We start from the raw sequence: 27,371 nt of genomic DNA, 5'->3' as shown, positions 1-27,371 counted from the left end.
ACTTAAATCTCCCTTTCTATATTTGAAATCTTTTTTTTCTTTTTTTTTTTTTGTCCTGTACTTCAAACTCCATCTTATATTGTGAAATGATTCCTTTTTAAACATGGGAGGTTTTCTGCTCTAAGTTGTTCTCAAAAGTGTATCTTTCACAGTTTATTCAGGTGTGAAGCTCAAGTTGTGGGTAAATGGAAAAAGGAGAGATGCTTTTCATCTGCAACATTTTGAGCTTCATTGCTCCTGTAATACAGTCTGCAGATTGACAAACAATAGACAGAAAATAATGTCTCAGTTACAAATCTCTTATGGACATTTTAGGATTCTTTTTGATTCCAGAAACAGACTCTCAAAGCTTGAGCAAACTGATTTTACCATCAATTTACTGAAGTAACAACTTTGAAGGATTTTCAACCCTGCCCAACTTCAATAAGACAAAACTTTTTCTAAATTATCGTATTTTGAAACAGTTTCACCTTTCCACTTAAAAATTTGTCTAATTCTTTCCAAGTGAACGCTGAAAACATTTCCACTGTGTATTAAAGCTGAACAACAGATTTTTTTTCCGTATTTAAATGTTACAGCCTGGGTCGATTTTTGCATTATAATTAAGGGTATACTGTAAGAAGGAGCTTCTAGCACAAAAATAAAACAGAAGGAGGAGGATGCGTGTGGATTTTTTTATATTGTGGTTCAATGACAATGCTCCTGATAGTAATTTTATAGAAATTTATTAAAACGTGTGCTGCTGATTTCTGATAGCTTCTTCCCCTCTGTGATTGTAGTCACACAGAACGTGAAGGATGCCTTCTGGTTGTGAAGAACTCCATGGCAACAGAAAATGTTGCATTTGTTTCATAGAGGTCTCGGAGCGAGGCCTTGTATTCTGAATCTCTAGTTGGAAGTTTGGAAATGATTCGGGCAGGTATATTGGAAGGCTTTCAGCGTTTTGCAGGTTGTTCTGGAGCTGTTTTTCTGCCCCATGCTGTGAACCTCCTCTCCTTTTCCATAGTGGGCTTTTCATCGGCAGGAGTATTCTTGCTTTCCATGGGAAGAGATGATGCCTTTATTAGGCCAGCTGAAATAGTTGAGAAAAACAGATGTCCATTTTGTCCTGAAGGTGCTACAGGGCATTTCCATGTGCAGAGTTTGCCTTTTGTTTTTTTTTCCAGGTCTGTCAGTTGGTCTCCCAAAATATCTCATTATCTCATCAGAAATCTTCACATACTTAAATGTTGGACAGTCACGTGTATGGAAACTCACATTTTAACAGTTAAAGGGAGATTTTAAAATATGTATGAATCTGCTGATATTGTGAGGTTTGTGCTGTGGCTTCTTAAGATCTTAAAGCTGTAAATGAAGTATTCTGATGCTTTCTGATCTGTACCTTCCTCCACTTGACGTGTCTGCCTGTTTAGTACGCTCTTATTCCAGACCTCCTTCAGCTGAACCTTCAACCTTCCATCACAGAAACACCCCTGCATTTATAAAATAAATTATAGTCACCTTAGCTGCCAATTGAACCAATTGAACACACATTGAGTCAATGAGATGATCAGACTGTATTCTTTTTGAAAGAGAAAGGTATATATTAAAATTTTCAGGCCTTTGGTGTATGCAAGGAAGCATGTCTCATCGAGTTGCCAGTATATCACCAATGTGCATCCTCTGTGGTGTGTTTCTTGTCAAAGTTCTCACAAAAGCTTGTTTGTGTGATAGCTCACACCTTAAACAGTTTTAGTGCTAAGTAGCACAGCTTCTGTGGAATTTAAAGATCTGGCATCCCTAGCAAAACGAACAGCCTCATGAGTAGTAGCATCGTTCAGCGCAGACAGATACTTACGCATGGTTTTAGGCTGTTTAAATGTCTGTTCTTCTCTGTAAGGCTGTGTTGAGCTCTTACTTGAATTTGAAAGTTATTGCTGATCAGTAATTCTATTTTTCACTGATTCCTTTAACTACACACCAATTTAATTTGTTGTGTTTAAGTCACACACAGTCTAATATCTGCTTGGACTCTTTGACAGTTTCTTTCTTGTGGAACTGTTCCCCAAATACTATAATATGTACGTGTAATTTTGTGGCACATGTTCTTGAAGGGACTTTTTTTTTCAGTAAGGTAAGTACAAAATAATGGCTGCTTATCTAAATCAGTTGTTTTAAGCTGTATTGTGGATCTTTGCTTATTTTGTTTTGTTGATGCAGAAGAGAAATCTTCTAATTTCCATTTACTAAATTGCTGTTCACTTTCTGTCATTTAAGATGGAAGCTACAGACAAAATCGACTGAACCTCACAACACTGTTAGTACAACCAATTTCTGCAGTGCTTGCCAAAAAATTTGTTTCTTTACCCGAGGACACAGTCCAAAGAGATAAGTGTATACCCCTCCAAATGCCAGCTACAGGTAATGCTTTTTAAATAATCTTTTCTTCTATGAAGTGTTCTTCAAGGACTCCAAATCCATTTTCTATAACTCTATATAACTAAGAGGTTTAGCTGATTATAGGTACGTTTTGCTTAGCTGCTTTCCAGAAGAGACTACGAACAATCTAAAAATTATGCTCCCAAAATCTGATAGATGGAAGTTTTGGTTAAAAAAAAAAAAAAAAAAAAAAGTCTCTTCATATAAGGCATTAAGCTCTAATTCTTAACATTGACTTAAAAACCCCTCTGTCTAGATACCATCACTAGGGAGATTTTGTTAGTGCTGCAGTATGGTTTGTTAGGCCTTGTTGTACAACTACAAATGTGATTTTAACAGTAAGGCACCAGTAGCGGTATTAAAGTTATTCTGTGTCTTTTTTCTGCCTCTGACATAATACTACTATAATTCTAAACAGTGATACGTCTTTCTGTGTTCCTTAATTTGTATCTGCTATAGAATAAACTATGTATTGTTGTCTGAACCTTCAGGCACCTTTTCCTCCAAGTTTCACCAGGAAAACAGTCATCATGATAAGAACAAAATACCTTGAGTAGAGCTAGATGTAATGAAAGAACGCATTCAGAGTATCTCTTCAGAGATAATGCCGTTAGCAAAGTCATACAGATTATTGCTTGAACAAACTTATTGCTGATGTGGGGGGAAAAAAGTGAGAATAATCTTCTAGCAAAGATGCCGCACAATGTTTCAGTGAAGGAAGAAACACCTTCCAGATAACATTCCAGATGAGACGCATGTTTAAACAGAATTCTATCTTGATTTTTGTTTTGTACTAGTCTATCTTCCACTAGAAAAAAATGCAGAAAAAATGGTACGTTTTATTATAATGCCTGTTTAAATTAATTGATTTGAAGCAGTGGTCTTGGAAGGGGGAGGCAAATTAAGTTAGCTACTGTATCCTGTGCTAAATACAGTGATGAGAACAGTAAAAGCAAATTTTAAGGGCAACCATGGTATTATCAGATATGTGCTGTACCACTTGTTTATTGCTTTTGGAAAGTTATTGTGGAATAGGAATACAAGAAGTCATAAAAAAGGTTGATTAAATTTATGACTTGTGTTAGCATTTGCGGTTACACATACTAAAAAGAAAGGCAGAAAGACCTCATGCTTCATGGCTTAAGCTGTTGTGCTTAGGCAGGACTATTGCTCTCCATGCATGGCTGACTAGGTATTTTAAAGATGAACTAATCTTCCCCACAACCAGTAGACAAACACTATATAAACGGGAAAAGATCATTTTGGAAGGAACAAGTGCTTACCCATTCCAGGTAGGATGCGTGAAGCTTGCTAGTATTGTCAGAATTTTCAATAGCTGAAGTGCCTAAAGGAAAGCATGAATTTGGGCTGGCAAATGACACTCATTTTAGAAAGATAAAAGGCTGCACTGTGTCTGTTTCTCAAAAAGCTTTGTGTGGAGGCTGCAGGACAGAATGACCTAAAAGGTAGCTTATTCTACTTTTTCTGTGACAAGTGTGGCATGTCTGTTTTATTTCCCTGAGAAGGTAGAAATTCTGTGTGGTGGAAAATTTCTGGAAAGAAAGAATATTCCAAGCTAGCAGTCTAGTAAGAGCCAATCCATGTCGTGCTTACTCTGGGTGAACACAACAGCTTGTCTTTGATTTCATGTAAAGCTTCTGAACCACAGTAATCCATGTGGGATTTTTAAAAAAATTCTTAATTTATTGAGCAAGTAGGGTCTATAATAAGAAGCTTTGCATAATTCTATAATGCATTATGATATATTTTGTCTTGGAAATAATGGTGAAACTATAGATGTGCCAGAGCATATAGTGTGCTGAAGTGTTCAGTAGCAGCTTTAATGGAAGAGATAAAAGACTGGTCTCATGATAAGAAATCTTGTATAACTATTTAATAATAATAATAATAATAGCTAAAGAGAAAATGCCGAACAGAGCAATGCATATGGGAACAGTGAAGGCTGAATTTGCAGTCTTTCTGTTGATTTGAAGAAGCTTAAGAGAGAGATTTCACTTCTGACGTAGAACTCATCACTTACCTGTCAAAAGAGGTGAATGAGCAATTCAGATGATTGGTTGGCTTAAAATTTGTTAGGATAAAATGATCATCATTCATCAATGTGTTTCAAAAAGCTGAACAGCAGATTCATCAGTAATGATTAAACATTTAGATATAGGTTTCTCACATTGCCTCTTTTTTCCCCTTAGCCTTGCAGTTTTCAAGAGACATAATGTGACAGAGGGAGTGGGAAGATATGGAGAGAACCATCTGAGAGATAGTGAATGCTTAGAACCTACAAAGCGAATAGTGAGAATTGAAGTTAGTTATTAGTTTTGTGTTAGCTGAAGTTAGTAATTAGATTTGCTTTTTGGTTAGTATGGTGCATTGTTGTTAATCCTCATGAATCTGAAATTCTATGCTCCCATGAACTTTTTCCAAAAAATGGGCGATTAAGAGGAATTTAAGAGTGAAGTTCTATGGAGAAACTGTACAGAATATTACTAGGGTATTTGCTAGAACATTGTGAAGATTGCCGTAAAACTAAAGCACTCCTATAAACACCAATGAAGAAAGTCTTGCTTTGTTGCAGTAAACTTTCTTTGTTGTTTGTTAACTTATCTGACAGTTGGTAGATTTCAGTCAGGTGCAAATCATCCCTTTTCAAGGAATCTCTTTTGAGTATTTAAAGTAAATCTGTCTAGTGGAATTTAATTTACAAAGTGTTTTTCATCACTAATGAATCATATACTTTGGTGTTAAATGGAAGTCTGGGAGTCTGGAAGTCTCGTAGTTAAAAACACTAGAGATACATGTCTGATTTTTCTCTTTGGCTTTAAGTGTGAATTTTCATACTTGTATGATTTGCATCTGTGAAGACAGAAGATGAGAAAGATCTAGGATTTCACTAGTGATCAATCTCCAGCTGTCTGTGGCAGAAGGGCAGACCTGAGGATTTCACAGATCAACTTGCGTGATTAAATAGCTTTCATTGTCTTATGGTACATAAGGAAAAAGGTGCCATATTTTTCAGAGGATGAATGGAACCCTGAGGAATTTGAGTTGCCAGACTTGTAAACAGGGAGATTGAAGGGATATTGCCTGAAAGGTTCACAACTGAGATCCTCTCTAGAACTTAGGAAAAATTAAATAATATGGTATATGAGGAAATGTGTTTGCATGGCTAAGTAGCTGTTTAAAATTATAGGAAACAGTAAGTAAAATAAAAATTGTTTTTAACAGTGAAGAGGTGGAGATAGTTACCAACGGAGACAGGGGTTTGTGCTGGGAGGTGTTCAAGTTATTCATAAATGGCTATTCGTAAAGGTCCCTTACCCTTCTTCCTCTTCAGCCATAGCATATTGTGCATGCTAAAAATTCACGAGTCAAAAATTTACATGAGTTTAAAAATTCACTGAAGAAAAAAACAATCAAAAGAGTTTAAACACACACACAGGCCCCCCCCCCCCCGCCCTTGGCTATGTAACTTTCGAGTCACTGGAGGGCACAATAATGTCTTAGGAAAGAATCACTATGCACTCATCCTATTCTTATGTTCTTCTCCACATATATGTTGTTGGTCACTTGGAGATAAGGGCTAGATAGCCATTGGGTGTGACCTAGTATGTCTGAGCAGTCTAACTCAAATTACAGGAATTATAATGCAAGCATTCATGCATTGATCTCACTTAAAGCCTTCTAAGTTTCTTTAGCCAACTGATGTTTAAATCCAACCCTGTTTCTCTCTCTGTCTGGATCAACCAAGATCATTGAGGGTGTATTATTTCAGAAGAGATCAGTAGACTTAACATACACAGAAGATCCCATTTCTTATGAACTCTTAATGCCTTTTGCTGTGAATTAGGTATAGTTATTTATATTTTAACTTACAAATTTTATAAATATTAAATTATAAAATAGTAAAACCAAAGTATGTATAGTTTAAGTAACTTGAATGATATCAAACACTATGTGAATAATAGAGCCAGGTATACAAGGACTCCCAGCATTCTGCTATAGCCAGTAAAATGACTCAGATCAAAATGCTTTTTAGGTAGATTCATTTGATCTTTTGTAATCTTTTTTAGCCTACAGAGTACAGTCATTGATCAATACTGAATCATCTTAATGACTGCAATGCAAAACTTCATTGTAGGCTGCAAACAAATCCATGTCCTCTACCAAAAAAGGTGAGAGTGGAACAGATAACCAGGAGTGACTGTTACTGAAAAGGTTTGTAGCATAACATAAAGAATAATTTTTGTAAGACTTTGAACATCTATTTTATACAGTTTCATGTGTCAGGTGGTCATTATACTGAGTTTTATAGTCAACTCTGATCATGTGAAATTTGAATCTTTAATTATACGAAAGGAATAACTGGAAGAGTCCTTTAGTTTCCTTATTATACGATCATTGTCCAAGACAAATAAAGTTCTCTCCCAAGTGCTGCACTAGTGCAAATCAAGCCTGTCTTCAGTCGGAGGAAAGGCATGAAAAGATAAAGGATATATATAGGCCTTTGACACTGTCTCCCACAGCATTCTCCTAGAGAAGCTGGCGGCTCACGGCTTAGACAGGTGGACTCTGCGCTGGGTCAAAAACTGGCCAGACGGCCGGGCCCAGAGAGTTGTGGTGAATGGAGTTCAATCCAGTTGGCGGCCGGTCACGAGCGGTGTTCCCCAGGGCTCAGTACTGGGGCCGGTCTTGTTTAATATCTTTATCGATGATCTGGATGAGGGGATCGAGTGCACCCTCAGCAAGTTTGCAGACAACACCAAGTTGGGCGGGAGTGTTGATCTGCTCGAGGGTAGGAAGGCTCTGCAGAGGGACCTGGACAGGCTGGATCGATGGGCCCAGGCCAACTGTATGAGGTTCAACAAGGCCAAGTGCCGGGTCCTGCACTTCAGCCACAACAACCCTATGCAGCGCTACAGGCTTGGGGAAGAGTGGCTGGAAAGCTGCCTGGTGGAAAAGGACCTGGGGGTGCTGGTCGACAGCCGGCTGAACATGAGCCGGCAGTGTGCCCAGGTGGCCAAGAAAGCCAATGGCATCCTGGCCTGTATCAGAAATAGCGTGGCCAGCAGGACTAGGGAAGTGATCGTGCCCCTGTACTCGGCACTGGTGAGGCCGCACCTCGAATACTGTGTTCAGTTTTGGGCCCCTCACTACAAGAAGGACGTCGAGGTGCTGGAGCGTGTCCAGAGAAGGGCAACGAGGCTGGTGAGGGGTCTGGAGAACAAGTCTTCTGAGGAGCGGCTGAGGGAACTGGGGTTGTTTAGCCTGGAGAAAAGGAGGCTGAGGGGAGACCTCATCGCTCTCTACAACTCCCTGAAAGGAGGCTGTAGCGAGGTGGGTGTCGGTCTCTTCTCCCAAGTAACTAGTGACAGGATGAGAGGAAATGGCCTCAAGTTGCACCAGGGGAGGTTTAGATTGGATGTAAGGAAAAATTTCTTTACTGAAAGAGTGGTTAAACGTTGGACCAGGCTGCCCAGGGAAGTGGTGGAGTCCCCATCCCTGGAGGTATTTAAAAGACGAGTAGATGAGGCACTTAGGGACATGGTTTTAGAGGGCATGGTGGTGTTGGGTTGATGGTTGGACTCAATGATCTTAGAGGTCTTTTCCAACCTCAATGATTCTATGATTCTGTGATTCTATGATATCCTCCTATTAGGCTACAGCCTTGTGATTTTGTTACATGTGTTTCTCCTTTGTAGCTTGCTACCTGTCAGAGAAAAGAAAGAGTACCATATTTAATAAACTCTGGCTGTGCCATCATACGCTGTGATATCAATTTGCAAGCAATCCCATAATTTCTAGGTATTTGCACTATGCTAAACATAAATCCAAGAAAATGAATAGAGAAGAATGCAAGCATATTGTGTGGCAGTGCATGTTACTGTATCTACCAAATTTGAATTCATTGTACATAACAGTAGAAATATAATGATGTTCTGCAGATATTGCTTACTGGCATTTTAAAGAAGTACATGCTAAATAGGGAAGTCAGATGTAATACAGACATATTGTATATTAAAATGTACAAACATTTATACCAGTACTCTTGGAACTTTTGTGGTTGCTTTAAATTCTGTTCTCTTTTTAAATGAAAAGAATTAGGCATAAACAGCGTGAAGCATTTTTTTTGTATATGTTCTCTAGGTCTTTTCCAACCTCAATGATTCTATGATTCTATGAAGCCCCAAGAGTTTTTCTACCAGAATTGTAACCGATCAAGATAGATTTTTCAGAATTCTGTTCTGTGCCATTATTTTCCTGGGTGATGTTTTGGTTTTGATTGCTGTAAGGCAGGTAAAGAATCTCTCAAAGTAGTGTGAGATGATGAAATTCAACTATACAATATGAAGCATTCTCAAAATTCATAACTATCTTTCATATTGAGTGTGACACATTTATTCTGTATCATATTATGCCATCCCAGTTTAGAACCTCCTTAAAGGACTTTATTCTAGACATCACTTATTTTCAAAAGCTTTTCATCTGAATAGATTTATTGTTGGATTCCATACTGTAGATCAGAAAATATTATGAAATAGCAAAAAGTTTATTCATTAAGCTCTTCAGATCAAGTTTGGACTTGAGGACTCGGGGCCTATGAATATCCATTTAAAAAGGAGAATATATTTTTAATAGGCAGCATAGTTGGTTAATCAAATAAAAATCTAGTAGGGAAAAAAATTAGGGATACTAGATTTCAAAGAGACTGAATTTAGGTGGTGTATTGCTTATATAAAAAACCAGTAAAGGCTTTTTGTTACAGGGACAACTGTCTAGGAGTTTTGACATATTCCTCCACAAGTCATTTTATAATTCAACAATACTGTACATTGTCATAGATTCAGTATTGATTTTTGCATATGCAATTTCATAGTGTCGCTCAAGATTTTTTCAGAGATAATATTTAAGTCATTAAGTATATACTATTTTATAAGTTTATTTGCTTTTGTAAATATGTAATTTATGTTGCATATAGTATTTTTGTATGTAAGTTATATTGCTACATAAATGCTTATGATGTTTACATTTCTTCATTTAAAGTCCTGTGTTTGAACTTAATTGAAAACTGATGTAAAATATGGAGTAGATAGGGTTGTGCACTCAAATTGACATGATGAAATACTGATAAGTAACTAAAATATATTTTTCACAGTCTAGTAAGATTTCAAAAGCCCATTAACTAGGCAGCATAATATGGTAGTAGTAGTTTGGAATTTTATTCAGTTATTCTAGAAAATGTCTAATGAAAATGAAGCATTTGTTTCAAATGACAGCAAAATCTGCTGTTATATATGTTTTAATGTATACTTATCATATCGGTGTATTTAACAGTATATTCTAAATATTACGTACCAGTCCATATTATTCCGTCGGTATCACCAATGTAATATAAGAAATCTATGACATATTTGATTATTAGTTATATGTAAATAGCTTATGGTGTTTCTACATTGAGTGCAGTTAGTTCTTACTGTATCATCATGTTCTGTGGTATTTGATACTACTTTAAAGCCTTAGGTCTTGGGGCAAATAACTATGAAAACTGTAGCTTTCATTATTAAAAAAATTATTAGCCTTTAGGGGTGTCTGAAAAGCTTGGTAGCGCGTGCTCAAAAAGTTAGCAGTTGAGTTATTAGAGCCTGACGTAAGGTTTTTGAATGACTGGAACAAGCAATCTGTTGAATGTAATTTTATCCTGACTACCTCAGCTGAATTAGTGTCCCCTAAGTACTGCATGGCCATGGATGTTTGATGATGTTTGAAAGCTTTACTTTAATTGTCATTTCAAACAGATGTACTTTTATTCAAGTGTGGTTTATGTTGATTTCAGCAGGAATTATATTCATGTTAAAAACTGGGTTACTGGAAGTTATTCAATGTACCTTGTTTCTGCAATCTTCTGAAATAACTTCTGGTTTTATGATCCAAGAACTATGTTATCGAAATGCATGAATTCAGTGAGTACTTGATGCTTCTATACTGGAGTTAAATATGCAAGTAGGGAAATTTTTGTATATGAGTAGCAAAAAACTTGTCAAATGAGTTCAATTTTCAAACCTGAGTCCCTAATGAAGCTTTTTAAAATCCAGTACTCAAAGGAATGCTCAGAAAACTGTCTGAGTATAGGTGTTTAGTATGATCAGTGTTCAAGAATTTAACCAACATGTTTGAAATCGGGCTCAGACTTTTACTCCTCTGTGTTGGTATGAGCTTGGGATAAAGTTAAAAGCAAAAAAAGAAATAAAATATAACTCATTTTTCAGGCTACAAGTAGTAGTTTTTTCTCATCTGAAGTTCTAAAATTGTCAGTCAAATGAGTGGGAAATAACCGTGCATTTCTAAAAATAACTATGTAATTGTGAGAGGAGAAGGTAGTCATTTGGTATGAGACAATTTACAGATTTCAAGTCAAGAAGTAAATAAGTAAAAGATACTGACAATACTTTTCTTCCATTTCAGAAGTAGCTTTTGGCTTACATAAACTCAAAGAGTATCCCAAATAATGTTAAGCTAAAGTCTCCTCTTAGTTTTCCAGAGAATACAGAAAAAAGAGAGAAAGTTGTCAAGATCTTTGAAATACAGCATTGGGAAGAGAGGTTTGTTGTCAGAACTGTTTAAAGGGGATTAAATTTCACTTCTGCTGTATACTCCAAAGAGTACTTTCAGCCTTTTCATCTGGTGTACTAAGCCTTTAAGCCCAAGTCACTTTAAGCTGACTACTGTTACATGACTATTAACTTGAATATCTGATTCCAGAATATGTGTATTGCCAGAAGTTAATTTTCTATTTCTTTATTGTCAGTTGAAGACTGGATAGCTGACGTTGATTAAGGAAAAACAGTTAAGTCAGTTGTCTTCAAAAGGATTTATCTTCTTTTTGTCTGAAATGGGGCCTAAAGAAACATATATCTAAAGTGTTGTAGGATTAAATTTAAACTGCTAAGTCAACATGGATGCCATGAGCTGTTTTCACATTGTTTAAAAAGGCCAAAAAAAAGAACATAGGTGACAGTACAGTGCTGGGAACCCTTTGGTTTTGTTTTTTTTTTTAAATGAAATATTTGTTAAAAAATCAAGAATATCTGTAGATTTATAGAACAAACACAATTCATCATCACATGGTGTTAATAAACCTTACAGTAACTTACATAAGAAGCGCAAAGTTAGTTACGACTTGAACCCCGACATATGCATGACAGATCAAAATATTAAGTTGCTGTGATTGATTATTGCAAAATAGTGTGGTGTGGTTTATTTTTAATTAACTGTGCTTGACTTGCATTTTCTTTTCTGTTGTGTTCTAGCAAAGACAGAGTTGTCACATAGAGGACACACCTATTGATAACAGAGGAGGTTTTGTCTAAGTAAAAAGTAGAATAAATACCGCTAGCAAATTTTTTCTGAAACAAAGAAAGATCCTTGCAGTTGGTTTGCTTTTTTCAAATATCAATGAAGACTAGTGAATGAAAGTATATTGGATTTTATTTTAAGAGAATTTTAAAGTAAGTTTACCAGATGAAGTACCAGCAAATGAACCTTGAAGAACAGTATCGTAGGGATGTATTGTTTTTATTTTACACGTTGCAGTAAACTCCCCACTTGCGTATTCCGCACATCTCAGGAAACAAAGCCAGGAAACAAACTGTTAGAAATACATCTGTGGGAGGATAATAGCCTGGGAGATAGAGAGCAAAATGATCCGTGGAATATTTTAATTTTGGTCTGTGACAGTTGGGATATGGACGTTGAAGGAATTCTGGCTCAAAGATGCCTTTAAACACAGGCATCTGTGGGGGTGGTGCAGCATGCTGGATGTAAGAGAACCTCCCTGAAGGTCTAGGATGACACAGTGGTTATTGTCAGACAATTGCTATCATTTAAGTTAGAGCAGTTTAAGACATTTTCACTTTTCTCAGATAGAAGTTATGACCTTTCAGATGAGATGAATGTTAATACAGTCTATTATAATGCAAATGAAACGTTTTAAAGGTATCAGCAGCTCCCTGTAGTTAGTTGTTTTGTTTCCATTGCCACAAACTGCAGGAGTTAGTATGGTTAGTGTGTCCCACCTGCGGGACAGAGGGAACGACAGTAATTCTCAGCAAAGGACAGTTAATTTTTTTAAGCTATTTTAACTAGGACATTTACTTTTCTCTGGCTTTATCCTGTGCTACAGTCTCAACTGGCATAGCGATACTGGCAGGTCCCTTACATATTGGCAGGTTTTGGAATTTTTCTGCCCTTGTATTTACACCATTTCCTCAGCTGATACCAGCTAAGCCAACAAAAGCTGTCATTTGTTGGCATAAGTTCACAAGTATATCACCAAAGGCTATGCTGGCAAAGTGATTAGTAATGCAGAGGTCTAACTTTTCCCATCTGATTTAGCATAAGGGGTTTTCTCCAGAAGAATAGTGTAATATAAACCAGGTATAATTTTGTGAATGTTATTGAAAGATTGACCTGAGTGAAGGATTAGGTGAGAAAAACCTATAAAGATTAAGACAAATTTCCTTACCGTAGAATTATGTAAATCCTACGCTCTTTTTTTTTTTCCTGTTGTATTCTGTCAGCATTTATTGGGTGAATTGAATGATCTTTTAATTCAAGGAGTAGAGATCTCATTTGAGATTCCAGCTTTGAACCCCACTGCTAAAATGGGACTAAGAAAATACTGTAATATTTTATGTTTTAATCTCTGGTTCCTCTTCAGTATCTTTTTTTTTTCCCCTTTGTTTTTACTTTTTTTTTAATGTATGGGGAATTTATATCTGCATCCTGTAGATTTAAAATACTAAACAAGTTTAATATTTTCTTTTTCTTTTTTTTTCTTTTTATCTTTTAACAGGCAAAAAAATAATCAGTCTAAATATTCAGTCAGTCACAACTTACAAGACAATTTCTAATGTTATTGGATATTTAAAAGGAACTGTATTTCCTGGTAAGTAACCCTTTATCATTTGTATCGATTATTTGTTTCATGGTGGCTGGGAGTCATAGCTGGGATCAGGATTCTATTTTGCCAGATAATGCACTAATACAGTGGAAGGAGAGCGCCTTTGTTGTAGTCATTTTGTGATTTGATTTATGACAAAACAGAACATAAGGGTTAAACAGAGAATGAATTCAAGGGGATATTATACTTACAATAAGCACATTTTTATACAACAAACAGGAATTACACGTAGACCAGAGAGAGTATTAGTTTTTATACCAAGTAACTATGTTGGTGGTTCTAATTTTAGGGTATACTGTATTGCATGATTTGAATTAATATGCAAGCTGTCTGTACAACTTTAGAAAAGGTTTTGATTTTTTTTTTCTAATGTTAGCATTAGAAAATTAGAATTTTGAGATAAATAAAACTCTGTGCTTCAAGTCCAGAACATCCCTACATAATTCAAGTGTCTCACTGAAACCAAGGTGTAGAGCAGCGTGATCTCTGGCTTAGTTAAGAATCTAGTATCAAATGTGATTATAGTGTACGAAAAATATGTTGCTAAATTCTTAATCACACTTCCTGCAGTCTTATTTTGTGTTACAATCATTCCTTGAGCTAGCTTTATACAAGTGTATGAATAATAATTGCTGTTATGTATGTCTAAGAATTAAACAATAAGATTCTAAGTGCAACTGTGACATAAATCACAAACGCTCTCCCTACCTCGATGCTGTAGGTAGATATTACGATAATCAGGACATCATTGGAATTAAGATAATTTAGAGTTTATTCTATCTGCGAGTGAATTTGCCTAAAAGTTGAAGGGTTTCTGCAACATGAATGAACACTGTTGCTGGCTACTTACATAGTGCAAAGTGTTGTAGATCCAGTCCAATTCCTAGTGTACAGTTGTCATCATCATCAAAACATCATCACATTTGCCTTGATTAATACTCTTTTATTAGGTTCAGAAGAAAGGTTGCAAATTTATCTACAGTCCCTTAGGAGGTGGGCCAGTCATTTCATATTTTAAGTGATAGAATGAAGGAGGTGGAGAAGATTTGTTTATTCCTGTTAGTGAAATAATGACTTGTGTGTGCTGAATGCTGTACTTTTCACCAAAATGTTTTTTTTTTTTTAAAACAACATAGAAAACAATTAGCACAGTGAATTTAATTTCAATAAAGGATTTAATTTCCTTCAAGAATTCAAAGTTACTACTCTACTATTGCTAATGTTTTGCAATAGCTGTCATGGAATTTGAAAGGTAGAAAATGCCACATTTAGACATACTGTCTACTGAATTGTGAAACAGAAGCAAGACAAATAATAAGCGGCATGCATCAGTTTCTGTTTAATAAATCCTTTATCTTCTCTATACCTGAATCTTTCATCTTATTATTGCATTCTTAATAAGAAGCTACTTTTAAAAGCTGTGTCAGTATGTGCTTAACTTTAAGAATTTAAGGATATATAATCAAGTGAAGTCAGTAGCACTACCCAGATGCCAACAGTTTGTCCCATAAATGTCTTGCTGAACAAGGGCCATAGCAACTGGCTTCTAATGTAGGCACAAGTTAAGCATGTAATGCACGATGGATAACATTTTGTACAGAATCAGTGTTAAAACTTCATTTGTTTCTCTGCTCTTCCTGGCTGATACTATAGCTGTGCCCACTCAACTGATTTACTTGATGTTTTCATGGCATTGATTCTCTGTCATTTTGATGGGGTTTTGCTTGTTTCATACACTTGAAATATTCACCTTTATGTTCCCAGAAATGCAGAAAGAAAGCCAAATTTATCTTTAGTGCTTAATGAAAGACTAGAGCATCACCAAGGGTGGATTTTTTGGGTTTTTGCTTAAAGGCCTTGTAACACATGCACAGACAAACACATCTATGTAATGGTGATCTTATTTGACATTTGATCTGAGGACTAACAATGAGCATCTGAAATCCAACCAAAATATTAAAAGAGTTAGGAGCAGAGGAAATATGTTAGTTGGTAGCCTTTTAAAACCTGAAAAACATAACACTGATTTTGTAGCTCTATTGGACATGGGTGAAAATGGGATGTATAACAAGAGAAGACAGTATGATGTCACTCTTTTTTAATGATAAATCCCTGTTGTCCAGCCCATCACTGCCCTGAACACTATCCTATCTTATCACTTTCAGAAGTATCTGATGGATATTCTTTTCTCTATCTCTATTCCTTTCTTTCTCTTTTTTCTTACCATGTGACCTCTTTCTCCACGTGCTTCAGCAAATGATTATGAGAAAAGACAGCTGCTGCTTCTGTGAGCATGACCATCCTTTCTCCTATGCTTTTCCTATAGTCATTTGCTTCAGGGTATTGCCTTTATTCAAGAGGGAGAGAGGTGCAAAGATGAATGTCCTGGTTTCGGCTGGGATAGAGTTAATTTCCTTCCTAGTAGCTGGTACAGTGCTGTGTGTTGGATTTAGGACAAGAACAATGTTGATAACACACCGATGTTTTAGTTGTTGCTAAGCAGTGCTTACACTAGCCAAGGACTTTTCAGCTTCCCATGCTCTACCGACTGAGAAGGCTGCAGGTGCACAAGGAGCTGGGAGGGGGCACAGGACAGCTGACCCCAACTGGCCAAAGGGATATTCCATACCATGTGACATCATGCTCAGTACATAAACTGGGGAAAGCTGGCTGGGGGGGCCTCTGCTCGGGGACTGGCTGGGCATTGTTTGGCGGGTGGTGAGCAATTGTACTGTGCATCACTTCCTTTGTGTATTACTATTATTATTATTATTGTTGTTGTTGTTGTTGTTATTTTATTTCAATTATTAAACTGTTTTTATCTCAACCCAAGAGTTTTTCTCACTTTTACTCTTCCAGTTCTCTCCCCCATCCCACTGGGGGGCGCGGGGAGGAGGAGTGAGCAAGCGGCTGTGTGGTGCTCAGTTGCTGACTGAGGTTAAACCACAACAGTCCTTTTTGGTGCCCAACGTGGGGCACGAAGGGTTTGAGATAATAACAGATTAACCGGAGGATATGAAGGAATTTATACCTGTTAACAGTTGTGGGTCACAATGTTGGTTCCTCTGTTCTCAATATTGATTTGTCTAATCTGCATCGTGCTCATTTTTTTGCTGTGCATGTTAAAGATTGGTGTTGGTTTTTGCAGTTTGCTGTGGTCTGCAGTGATTGGTCATGTTCCACTTGGGAGGTTTATTTTTAAAACATTGACCTTGGTCTTAATTTGGTATGTGAATTTTGCAATGAAGCCATTATTGTACCACAGATACCACTTCGTAGAGACAAGTAGCAATTACAGTAACTTTTCTGAGTTTTTTTACGGAGGAAATACAGAATGGCAAGATGGATGTCGTCAAATCCCAATGGATGTGATCAACAAAATAACAACCACGTCTCCACTAACTAGCAAAAAGGAAACACAACCTTTCTTAGGCGTCGTGGGTTTTTGGAGAATGCCTATTCCAAATTACAGTCTGATTGTAAGCTCTCTCTATCAAGTGACCCGGAAGAAGACCAATTTCATATGGGACCCTGAGCAATGACAAGCCTTTGAACAAATTAAACAGGAGACAGTCCATGCAGTAGCCCTTGGGCCAGTCCAGGCAGGACAAGACGTAAAAAATGTGCTCTACACCGCAGCCGGGGAGAATGGCCCCACCTGGAGCCTCTGGCAGAAAGCACCAGGGGAGGACTCGAGGTTGACCCCTAGGGTTTTGGAGTCGGGGATACAGAGGATCCGAGCCCCGCTATACTTCAACTGAAAAAGAGATACTGGCAGCATATGAAGGGGTTCGAGCTGCTTCGGAAGTGATCGGCACTGAAGCACAGCTCCTCCTGGCACCCCGACTGCCGGTGTTGGGCTGGATGTTCAGAGGGAGGGTCCCCTGTACACATCATGCAACTGATGCTACGTGGAGTAAGTGGGTTGCACTGATCACACAACGGGCTCGAATAGGAAACCCCAGTTGCCCAGGAATCCTGGAAGTGATCATGGATTGGCGAGAAGGCAAAGATTTTGGAATATTGCCGGAGGAGGAGGTGACGTGTGCTGAAGAGGCCCCAATGTATAATAAACTACCAGAAAATGAGAAGCAGTGTTCACTTATGGGTCCTGTCGTATTGTGGGAAAGCATCGGAGGTGGAAGGCTGCTGTGTGGAGTCCCATGTGACAAGTTGCAGAAACTGCTGAAGGAGAAGGTGAATCGAGTCAGTTTGCAGAGGTGAAAGCCATCCAGCTGGCTTTAGACATTGCTGACCGAGAAAAGTGGCCAGTGCTCTATCTCTAGACTGACTCATGGATAGTGGCAAATGCCCTGTGGGGGTGGTTGCAGCAATGGAAGCAGAGCAATTGGCAGCGCAGAGGCAAACCCATCTGGGCTGCCGCATTGTGGCAAGATATTGCTGCCCGGGTAGAGAACCTGGTTGTAAAAGTCCGTCATGTAGGTAGATGCTCACGTACCCAAGAGTCGGGCCACTGAAGAACATCAAAACAACCAGCAGGTGGATCAGGCTGCTAAGATTGAAGTGGCTCAGGTGGATCTGGACTGGCAACAAAAGGGTGAATTATTTCTAGCTCGGTGGGCCCATGACACCTCAGGCCACCAAGGAAGAGATGCAACATATAGATGGGCTCATGATCTGGGCTCATGAGTGGACTTGACCATGGACACTATTGCGCAGGTTATCCATGAATGTGAAACATGTGCTGCAATCAAGCAAGCCAAGCGGTTAAAGCTTCTTTGGTATGGAGGACGATGGCTGAAATATAAATCTGGGGAGGCCTGGCAGATCGATTATATCACACACCCACAAACCCACCAAGGCAAGCGCCACGTGCTTACAATGGTGGAGGCAACCACCGGATGGCTGGAAACATATCCCGTGCCCCATGCCACTGCCCGGAACACTATCCTGGGCCTTGAAAAGCAAGTCTTATGGCAACAGGGCACCCCAGAAGGAATTGAGTCAGACAATGGGACTCATTTCCGAAACAACCTCATAGACACCTGGGCCGAAGGGCACGGCATTGAGTGGGTGTATCACATGCCCTATCATGCACCAGCCTCCAGGAAAATTGAACGATACAATGGACTGTTAAAGACTACACTGAGAGCAATGGGTGGCGGGACGTTCAAACGTGGGGATACACATTTAGCAAAGGCCACCTGGTTAGTCAACACTAGGGGATCTGCCAATCGAGCTGGTCCCGCCCAGTCAAAACTTTTACGTACTGCAGATGGGAATGAAGTCCCTGTGGTGCACATAAAAAATATGTTGGGGAAAACAGTTTGGGTTATTCCTGCCTCGGGCAAAGGGAAACCCATCCATGGGATTGCTTTTGCTCAAGGACCTGGGTGTACTTGGTGGATAATGCGGGAGGATGGGGAAGTCCGATGTGTACCTCAAGGGGATTTGATTTTGGGTGAGAATAGCCAATGATCTGAATTATGTGATGTTAAGTGCTACATAATATTATATGCCATACTAATGATATTACAATAAGAATCACCCAGATTAATGAAGAATAACTTTGATGAAACCAGGCAAAGCACAGTGGTGATGGTACCAGAACTGACTTCAACATGGAACAATCCAACCCCGCCTACCATCTCCATCTTTCCTGCCCTGGAAGATTATTACGACAGATGGAGCCCACAGTCATGGACTAAATGAACTCACCGAACATTTTAGAGGGATGGCCCATAAACTAAGGGAATGGTATCTGTGTGTGTGTATATATATATAAAAAAACAAACCCAGCAAAAGGGGTGGTGATTAATGGAAATGTACTGGAAAATATGAGACTTGAGCATGACGTAGATGGTATAGAATAAGGGGTGGATATTGTCCTGGTTTCAGCTGGGATAGAGTTAATTTCCTTCCTAGTAGCTGGTACAGTGTTGTGTTTGGGATTTAGGATGAGAACAATGTGGATAACACACCAATATTTTAGTTGTTGCTAAGTAGTGCTTACACTAGTCAAGGACTTTTCAGCTTCCCATGCTCTACCGACTGAGAAGGCTGCAGGTGCACAAGAAGCTGGGAGGGGGCACAGCCAAACTGGCCAAAGGGACATTCCATACCATGTGACGTCATGCTCAGTACATAAACTGGGGAAAGCTGGCCGGGGGGGCCGCTGCTCGGGGACTGGCTGGGCATCGGTCGGCGGGTGGTGAGCAAATTGCACTGTGCATCACTTGCTTTGTGTGGTGGTGTTGTTGTTATTATTATTATTATTATTACATTATTATTATTATGTTGTTATTATTATTATTATTTTATTTCAATTATTAAACTGTTTTTATCTCAACCCATGAGTTTTCTCACTTTTACTCTTCCAATTCTCTCCCCCATCCCACCGGGGGTGGAGGGGCAAGGAGTGAGCAAGTGGCTGTGTGGTACTTAGTTGCCGAGTGAGGTTAAACCACAACAATGAAGAATTTCAAAGGAGGCACCAGCTGTTATCTTTTACCCCTGTTCATTCAGCTGGCATCTCCTACAGTTAAGTTGCTGCTTGAAGCTTTCTTCTCCATCAAAATGTCCTATACAGTTTTACATAAGGTCTCTTTCCACTCCCCTTCATATACGCTGTTCACAGACTAAACAGAGATTGTAACACGGGGCAAGCATTGATTCAGTCTGATCACCCTGTATTAGTGGCACTTCCTCTAACAACCTAGAAGCGTGTAAGGCCATTCATTTCTGTTCCTAATTCCTAACATTAAGTGAGTTGAAGATCCTATCATTTTTCACTGTCAGTGCAACCTATAATTAAACGTCTCATGATGCAACACACAAGTTGCAAAATTATGTGATTTAGATTGCATTTTGTTACATTAAATTATTATGTACACTTAAATTTACACTTTGCGTATCTGCTTTTAGAAAGAAATTTTCATTTACATACCTATACACCCCCCAAGCAGTTGATTGGAAATGTTGTGTTATAGGTACATCACAGATCCCCTGTTTGTAAATCATTTTTGATCCCTTATAAAACAACATCGCCGTGTATTTTCTTGAACAAAACTGGTAAAAGTCCACTTTGATAGAGAATGGTTTTGTAATCAAAGTATGTTGGTGTTCAGTTAAAATTGTTTCTAGACAGCAGTCAGTGCAAAAAATACTGAGTAGATATTTAATTTTATAAGCAATATAAAATGTGGGCATTTTACCACCTATGTGTTGCTACATTCCAGTGTACTGACAACAGTGAAGAATGAATCCTCTTGGATAAAGAAAGAATACTGTCAGAAAACCAAAACTTTCTGCACTTTTTGGAACCCAAATGACACCCAGAGATTGTTGTGGATCTGGCATCACTTGATAATTATTCTTCTGTTTTCTATCATATCCCGAAATATGGAAAGAACATCTTTAAAAGTCTAGATCTGGACCAGAAAGAGACTTTACTAAATATCAGAACACAATTCATAAGCAGTCCTTCAAAGAGGCTTTGGTTGTGAATTCATCTCACACAGAAGGTCTAATAGTTTAATAAGTCATTCAGCATAACTCTGCTTAGACTTCTTGACACACGTTGGTCACAGTAGTCATTCATGTTGTTTCATACCACATCATCCTTTTGGAATAAAATAAAGGTCTTTACGCTTGTAAGTTAGTATTTAGATTATATATTATGCCTCGAGAGATGAAGATTTCATTTAATTTCTCTGAAAAAAATTGTGGGTTTTTTTCTGGATAACCATAGGCATGTTCTTTATTTCAGGTTGAAACTTCTTGCTTTTCACTTTAGAAAATACTTTCTTCCAGTATCATCAAAGTTGCTAGGTCTGACTTACCGTTTCTGTATCATTCATTATCTCTATTCCTCTGTCATGTCTCCTCTCTAAACCTGCAGTCCAGGTCTTTTCAATGTCTCCTTACACGGAAGTCTAAGTCCTGATATATAAGTTCTGGTTACCAGCTTCTCAACTGCTGTTTCTGCAATGTCTTTTTTGAGATAGGGTGACGAGCACTGAACACAGTCTTCCAGGTGAGGGAGTACTAATACTTCGTGTATTTTCTCTATGTCTCTCATTGCACTACCACACCTTTTGTTTTCTTTTGTGGACACTAATATGTATTGAAGATACAAGTTTCCTGCTTAATCGTTTGTGTTTTTTCATAACACTCTAATGTGAGCATGGAACTTTATTAGATTATCTATATGATCAAGTCCTGGCTGTAAAAACAGTATATATCAGATTTATAAGAAGGGAGAGTAATAAGCACACAATGAAGGTAAAGGCACAGGGATTAAATTGGGAAAGTATATACATATATTTATTTACTAGTTTATTTGTAAGTAGTATTCACAGTTTTATGTATTATATTGTATAATTGTCTTGCACATGATCATATAAATTTTTGTTGACAGCATTGTGTTGTATTAATGACATTGCAGACTACTAATACAGTTCATCTTTTAGTTTTTTTAAATTCTTTTAATGCTAGTATCCAGAAGAAATAAGATTCTTTTGTCTGTCTTTTTTTTCACATTTCAGACAGATACGTCATCATTGGTAGTCATCACAACGGTTTGAATGCTTATGGTGGACAAGAATGGGCCAGTAGCACTGCTATCATCACAGCATTTATACAAGCCTTGATGTTGAAGGTTAAGAGAGGCTGGAGACCTGACCGGACCATTGTTTTCTGCTCATGGGGAGGAACATCATTTGGGAACATTGGTTCATATGAATGGGCAGAGGTAAAATAATTTCAGAAGGACTCATTGCAGTAATGATTACTTTTGCTGAAAGCAAGAAAACAATATGAAATTACCACATAGAAATTAATGGTTCATTAACTGGTCTGTGACGTCTGTCTGTGTACATTCATGTACTCCATAGCAAATGCAGTGAAAACATCTACAGAGGCAGTTCCTGTGGAACAGAGCATGTGTGATAATGAGATGGCAAGTTGTTTCCGTAGCTGTGAAGGTTGCTTATACAGCACCTTTGTGAGCTGATTCCTCTCCATAATTCAGCAGAGGACAGTAAAAGAGAGCATTGCCAGAGTTTGGGGGAGGGGGGGGAAACCTCAAAAAAGACCCAGGCCCAGGAATAGCTTAGCGGGCTTTTTCTCCTTCTTGGGGGTTCAACAGTTACTATTTTTTAATTGATAGGCTTAGTGTGGGGAGAACTGAATCAAGAGCACATTGAATGAAAAGGAGAACCATACTATGGTTTACATTAATCACATAAACATTTCAGTGTCTCCATGGCTAGTGCTGATTCACTTCTCACATATTTGTGCTAAGGAGTTAGATACAATCTGTCACAGACAATTCCTTGGGCTCTTACTTTCAACAGAATAGAAATCAGCTTATTGAAAGAAAATGCCTCATCAGAGTATCGTTGATCATATATGACTACAGTGGACTTCAGTTGATAATTTAAAGGAATAGCTAGCAGAGAGGTTCATGGCTGCTGAATTAGTAGATAAAATGAAGAGTTAATTGCTTTTTATCATGCATGAGGAGTGGTTAGCTCTCAATGAAGTTTCATACTTCCAACTTGATTATTCTTCAAAAACAAGAGAGAGTGAAAAAAATCAAATTGAAAAGATCCAGGCTGTAAGCAAAATTTGTTTAGTTCCACTTCAAGTCAGCTTTACACCAGATGTAATTGCGTTACACCCCTTCTGTTCAATATAAAGAGCCACTTCATGCAAAGAGTAACTCATTACTGAGAAGGGAAAGAGGATCTTTTTTTAAAAAAGAGATAATTGAAACAGTTTGTACATACTATTTTTATAGTCTAAAAAATAATAAAATAAAAACACTGGGAAAGTTATGCAATTCAAATCTGAATTTGGTCTCTAAAAATTTGAGTACATTTCACTGTTGATAATGATTGCTTTTGAAGTTTGTCTTCTGTCAGGCATAAGTTTAAAAGGCCTTCACGTTGTTTCACAGTATGTAATGTTTTCATTTTTGGCCGTACAAGTGTAGTCATTTTTAATTCCTCCCAGGCCTGTTTGCATTTTGTTGAGATGATGTGTGAAATGGAATTATAACTTCTGCTATATAGAGAAATAACACTAAGATATCCTTTGAAGTTCTTAGCAGCATGTTGTAAGAAGTAGTAGTTAAGTAATACTTAGGGAATCACAGAGGACAAAAACGTAGGGTGCAGTTTTTCCCTAGAAGAAACTGAAAGAACAAAACAAGTCTTAATTATAATGATGCATAGTAATAACCATTGCTCTGCTTGTGTTGTAGGATCTCAAGAGAGTTCTTCAAAGAAATGTTGTGGCTTACGTTAGCCTCAATAATCCGGTCAGAGGCAATTCAACTTTACACCCTGTTGCATCCCCTTCTCTTCAGCAACTGGCAGCAGAGGTTAGAAATAAAATATTTTCTTTCACATGTGGTTTATGAGGTTACATGGTTAACCCCTTTGATGCTGGATGGTTTTAGATAACTATAGGTGGAAGTTGTTTTGTTTAAGCATTTTAACCTCACAAATGCACATGAACTGTTTTTACTAAGTAAGCAGGTTAAATTTTATCAAAAAAATTACAAGGTGTATTAAGAGGTTGGAAAGGATAACTTATTTCAACAGCTCATTATACCAGGTCTCACCGTACTTGCATGCCCTACAGCTTTTTCACCTTTTGGCAGCTTTAAAGTAACATATTTTTTATTCTTTAGCACAAAGCACATTTTTCTCTTCCTAATCTGATTTTTGCAGACTGTTTCTCAATTTGCATTTAAACCTGTATATTTACCAGATGTAATGTGACACACACGGAGAGTGTTACTCTTACTATAATAAATACCGTCTAAAGTATGTCAGGTTCACTGCTCAGCTATGCCTTTGTAACTAGTCTAAAGTCAGAATATTCTGTAGTTATGCTGGTGTAAGTGCACATAATCTTTAAACTAATGACCTTATTGCTGTTTCTGAGGTTACTGAATTTGTTAATGTTTAAAATGAGTTGAAAATCATATAAGGTACATACTAAATGATAAAAATAGTTTAAAGTGGCGTGCATAAAATGGAGTTCAATTTGACTTTCATAAAGTGTGCTTTTTAGATGTTTCTTCCATAAATTTGCCAAGCTAATACTCATTAGGTTATTCTGATGTTTCTTTGACTTGCCTCTGAAGCATTTGGTACTAAACACTGCTCAAAGTAACATCTTGAACTAAATGGAGTTTAAGACTGATCTTGCTTGGCCATTGTTGTCCAACTAAGTCAGTAAAATGATATCAGTCAACTTGCTTCTTAGCAACGTTTTAACCATTTCTCCTGTCCAGTGATTAGGCGGTAATTTCCTCATGGAAAGGATCTGGTTTATTCTGTGTAAGTATTGTGAAAAACACAATGCAAAATAATTTCTTTTCAGGGAATAAAAGGCTTTTATTTGTGGAAAATTGTTTATCATGTTATATATATATGAGTCTACGGGTGCTATGGATATGTCAATTAAAATTTTATTTTAAGTTTTAGCTACTTGTATTTGCAAAAAATACTATTCTGATAGGTTGCTAGCCTTTTGCTGACCTATTGGTGTTTGCAGTCCTATCTCCATGAAAACAGGTATTTGAAAAGGAATAAGTTTATTACATTAGGTCCTTGAGCTATCTGTTTTTTTCTGATTTTGTTTCTTTGACTTTACAATATGATCCATGGCAGTGATCTGAAAACTATAAACTGTCTGGAGCTGTGCAGCAGACACTTTCTTTATTATCTATTTATGTATTAAGATTTGATTCTTTTATTCTAATAAGCGCTATATTAGTAAGAGTGTTACAGTCATGCTCTCTATTTTGGAGAGAAAGCAAAGGAAACCTCTTTCTCACTTCCACTTTTATTTCTGTGGTGCGTTTGGGTGTGATGCTGTAATATTTTGTAATTCTTGTTGTAATAGCAATTGTATCCTATCCAGTAGTACGGGCACAGCCTCTCTTAGCAGTCCTGCCTGGCACCAGTTAATTGGTTAACAGTCCATAAAACGACTAGGACTTCATTTTTTCTTCCAGTAAACACACTTCATCTCACCTCTGATTCTTTAATGGCTAAGGCTTTGTTATTGAGATTGTATCCATTCTGCATGTTTACCCTGAAGCCCCATTTAAAAAGAAAAGGACAGAATACATGCGAGGTAATCTGTATACTTTTGGTTTTTGTAGGATAATATTATTTGTAATTAATGCAACTGTCATTGCATTGATGCATGACTGCAAAAAAGATTTGTAGGAATCATTGCTTCCAAATGCTGGCTAGATTTCTGATTTCATGTCAAGTATATTGACAGTGATGGAACAGCCCAGCACAGATCTTCATTTGTTCCCATGGGTACTCACAACTTGCCATGTGTCTAGAAGATTTTCTCTGGAAGACTGATCTACTTATAAAGAACATTGATATTACTTCCAGCACTTGCCAAGAAGACAATGTAATTACAGATTATCTCAAAATTACGATAGTGCAAATGGGGTAAGATGTGTCTTTTTGGAGCTCATCTCATCTTGAAGAAATTATGAGTCCGTTAACATGAGATTCTTGTTAACAGATGCAGGTTGCAAAGAAGTGCTTAAAAAGTCCAGTGAGAGACAAGGATCATTTTAATTTGGAAGAGTAATTCTCTGAAATTAGGTTTGTTAGAATAGAAAAGAAGATTAAATGGGAATTTAGAACTAATAATATCAATCCATTTTAAAATGAAAAGAGAAAATAGCCAGTCTTGTTTAGTTAGGTAGAAACTTTCCATAATTTATGGATACGTGGAAGATACCGCACTATACCTTTGGATTCAGTGGTAAAACTCATACTTCTATTTTTAGATTTCATAACAAAAGAGACTGGCTTGCATTATTTTTTCCTATTCCTAAACAGTGTTGCAACATTGTTTTGAGGAGGTGGAGACTAAGATCTACTCACCATTTGCACTAAGGACAGAGTTGGATTTTGTTCAATGCTCACTGTTGTGCTAAAATTGTGGGCGTGCCATCTCAGTAAAACAGAGGAAGAATGTTTTCCTAGGGACAATTAATACTTGTTACAAATGCCTACAAAGGTTAAGTGTTATGATTCTAGGGAAAACAGTGAAAAGCTGTAGTTTGTCCTGTGAAAGAAAACTCGAGTAAAAATCACACTAAATGCGGAGCACTCCATGAATGCTACAAGGACTGTAGCTTAAAAAGAACTGTGGAGAAATGGCAAACTAAGATAGGCAAATGCATACAACAGTGTTTACTTCCTCTGCTGTAAATATGTGGCTTTTCTAAAATAAAAGTTTGGATGCTTGCTAATCACTGCAGCTTCCAAAACACTTTTTTTTCTTAATTTCTGGAAACTGTAGGAAAAGTAGGGAAGAAGTTTTAGCTGAAATGTAGCATGTGTGAATGCTCTAGACTTACCAATAAAAAGAAGAATCACAAACCTGATGAGTTTTCTACCATGTGAGATCTGGTGGTCAGAGAATAGGATAAGTGCTTGGCTAATTAACAGAGACCGTGACTTCTTAAAGATGTTTTATGTAAAGGGATTACATCTTTATTTCAGTTGCAGGTTTCAAAAGGGAGCTACATAAGCAGTCTGCAAATAATAATTTTATGTGCCTATCAGTGGGATTCAGTGGGATTCTGGTTGAAACACCAAATTACATGAAGAAGCTAATTTAAATATTTGGATTAATTAAGCAAAGAGGAATTCAAACAATTCTGAGACCTTGACATATTTAATTCAAATCTTTTTTATATAACTATGCTAATTAGTGTCCACATTAACAAGAGGGAAATACTGCCAAGTTATGTTTTTGCCTACTATTATTTTGTAAGGAAAATGATTGTTAATTCTCTTGCTCAGTTAGTGAATCACCATTTGTTGGCAGAGTGTCATTGGTAAATTGGGTTTGTTTGATGCTGGCATTCATTCTCTGTAAATGAGGCCATTAATGAATTTTTCTATAATTAACTTTTCACAAGTAAAAAAGTTACTAGGAAACATAAATTAATTGCTGT

General features: G+C 37.4%; 1 protein-coding gene across 1 annotated transcript in view; it reads left to right on the top strand.

The window, feature by feature from the left end:
- NAALADL2 (N-acetylated alpha-linked acidic dipeptidase like 2) overlaps positions 1–27,371 on the top strand; it is a 400,097-nt gene that overhangs the window by 250,181 nt on the left and 122,545 nt on the right. Inside the window, exons 6-9 of the mRNA XM_076341349.1 lie at positions 2,257–2,400; positions 13,286–13,378; positions 21,901–22,106; positions 23,622–23,741. Coding sequence (XP_076197464.1) covers positions 2,257–2,400; positions 13,286–13,378; positions 21,901–22,106; positions 23,622–23,741 — 563 coding nt within the window. The remainder of the gene's footprint in view (positions 1–2,256; positions 2,401–13,285; positions 13,379–21,900; positions 22,107–23,621; positions 23,742–27,371) is intronic.

The sequence above is a fragment of the Aptenodytes patagonicus genome, chromosome 6, assembly GCF_965638725.1.
Source record: "Aptenodytes patagonicus chromosome 6, bAptPat1.pri.cur, whole genome shotgun sequence".
NCBI classification, from domain to species: domain Eukaryota; kingdom Metazoa; phylum Chordata; class Aves; order Sphenisciformes; family Spheniscidae; genus Aptenodytes; species Aptenodytes patagonicus.
This window is presented reverse-complemented; position numbering and strand designations above follow the sequence as displayed.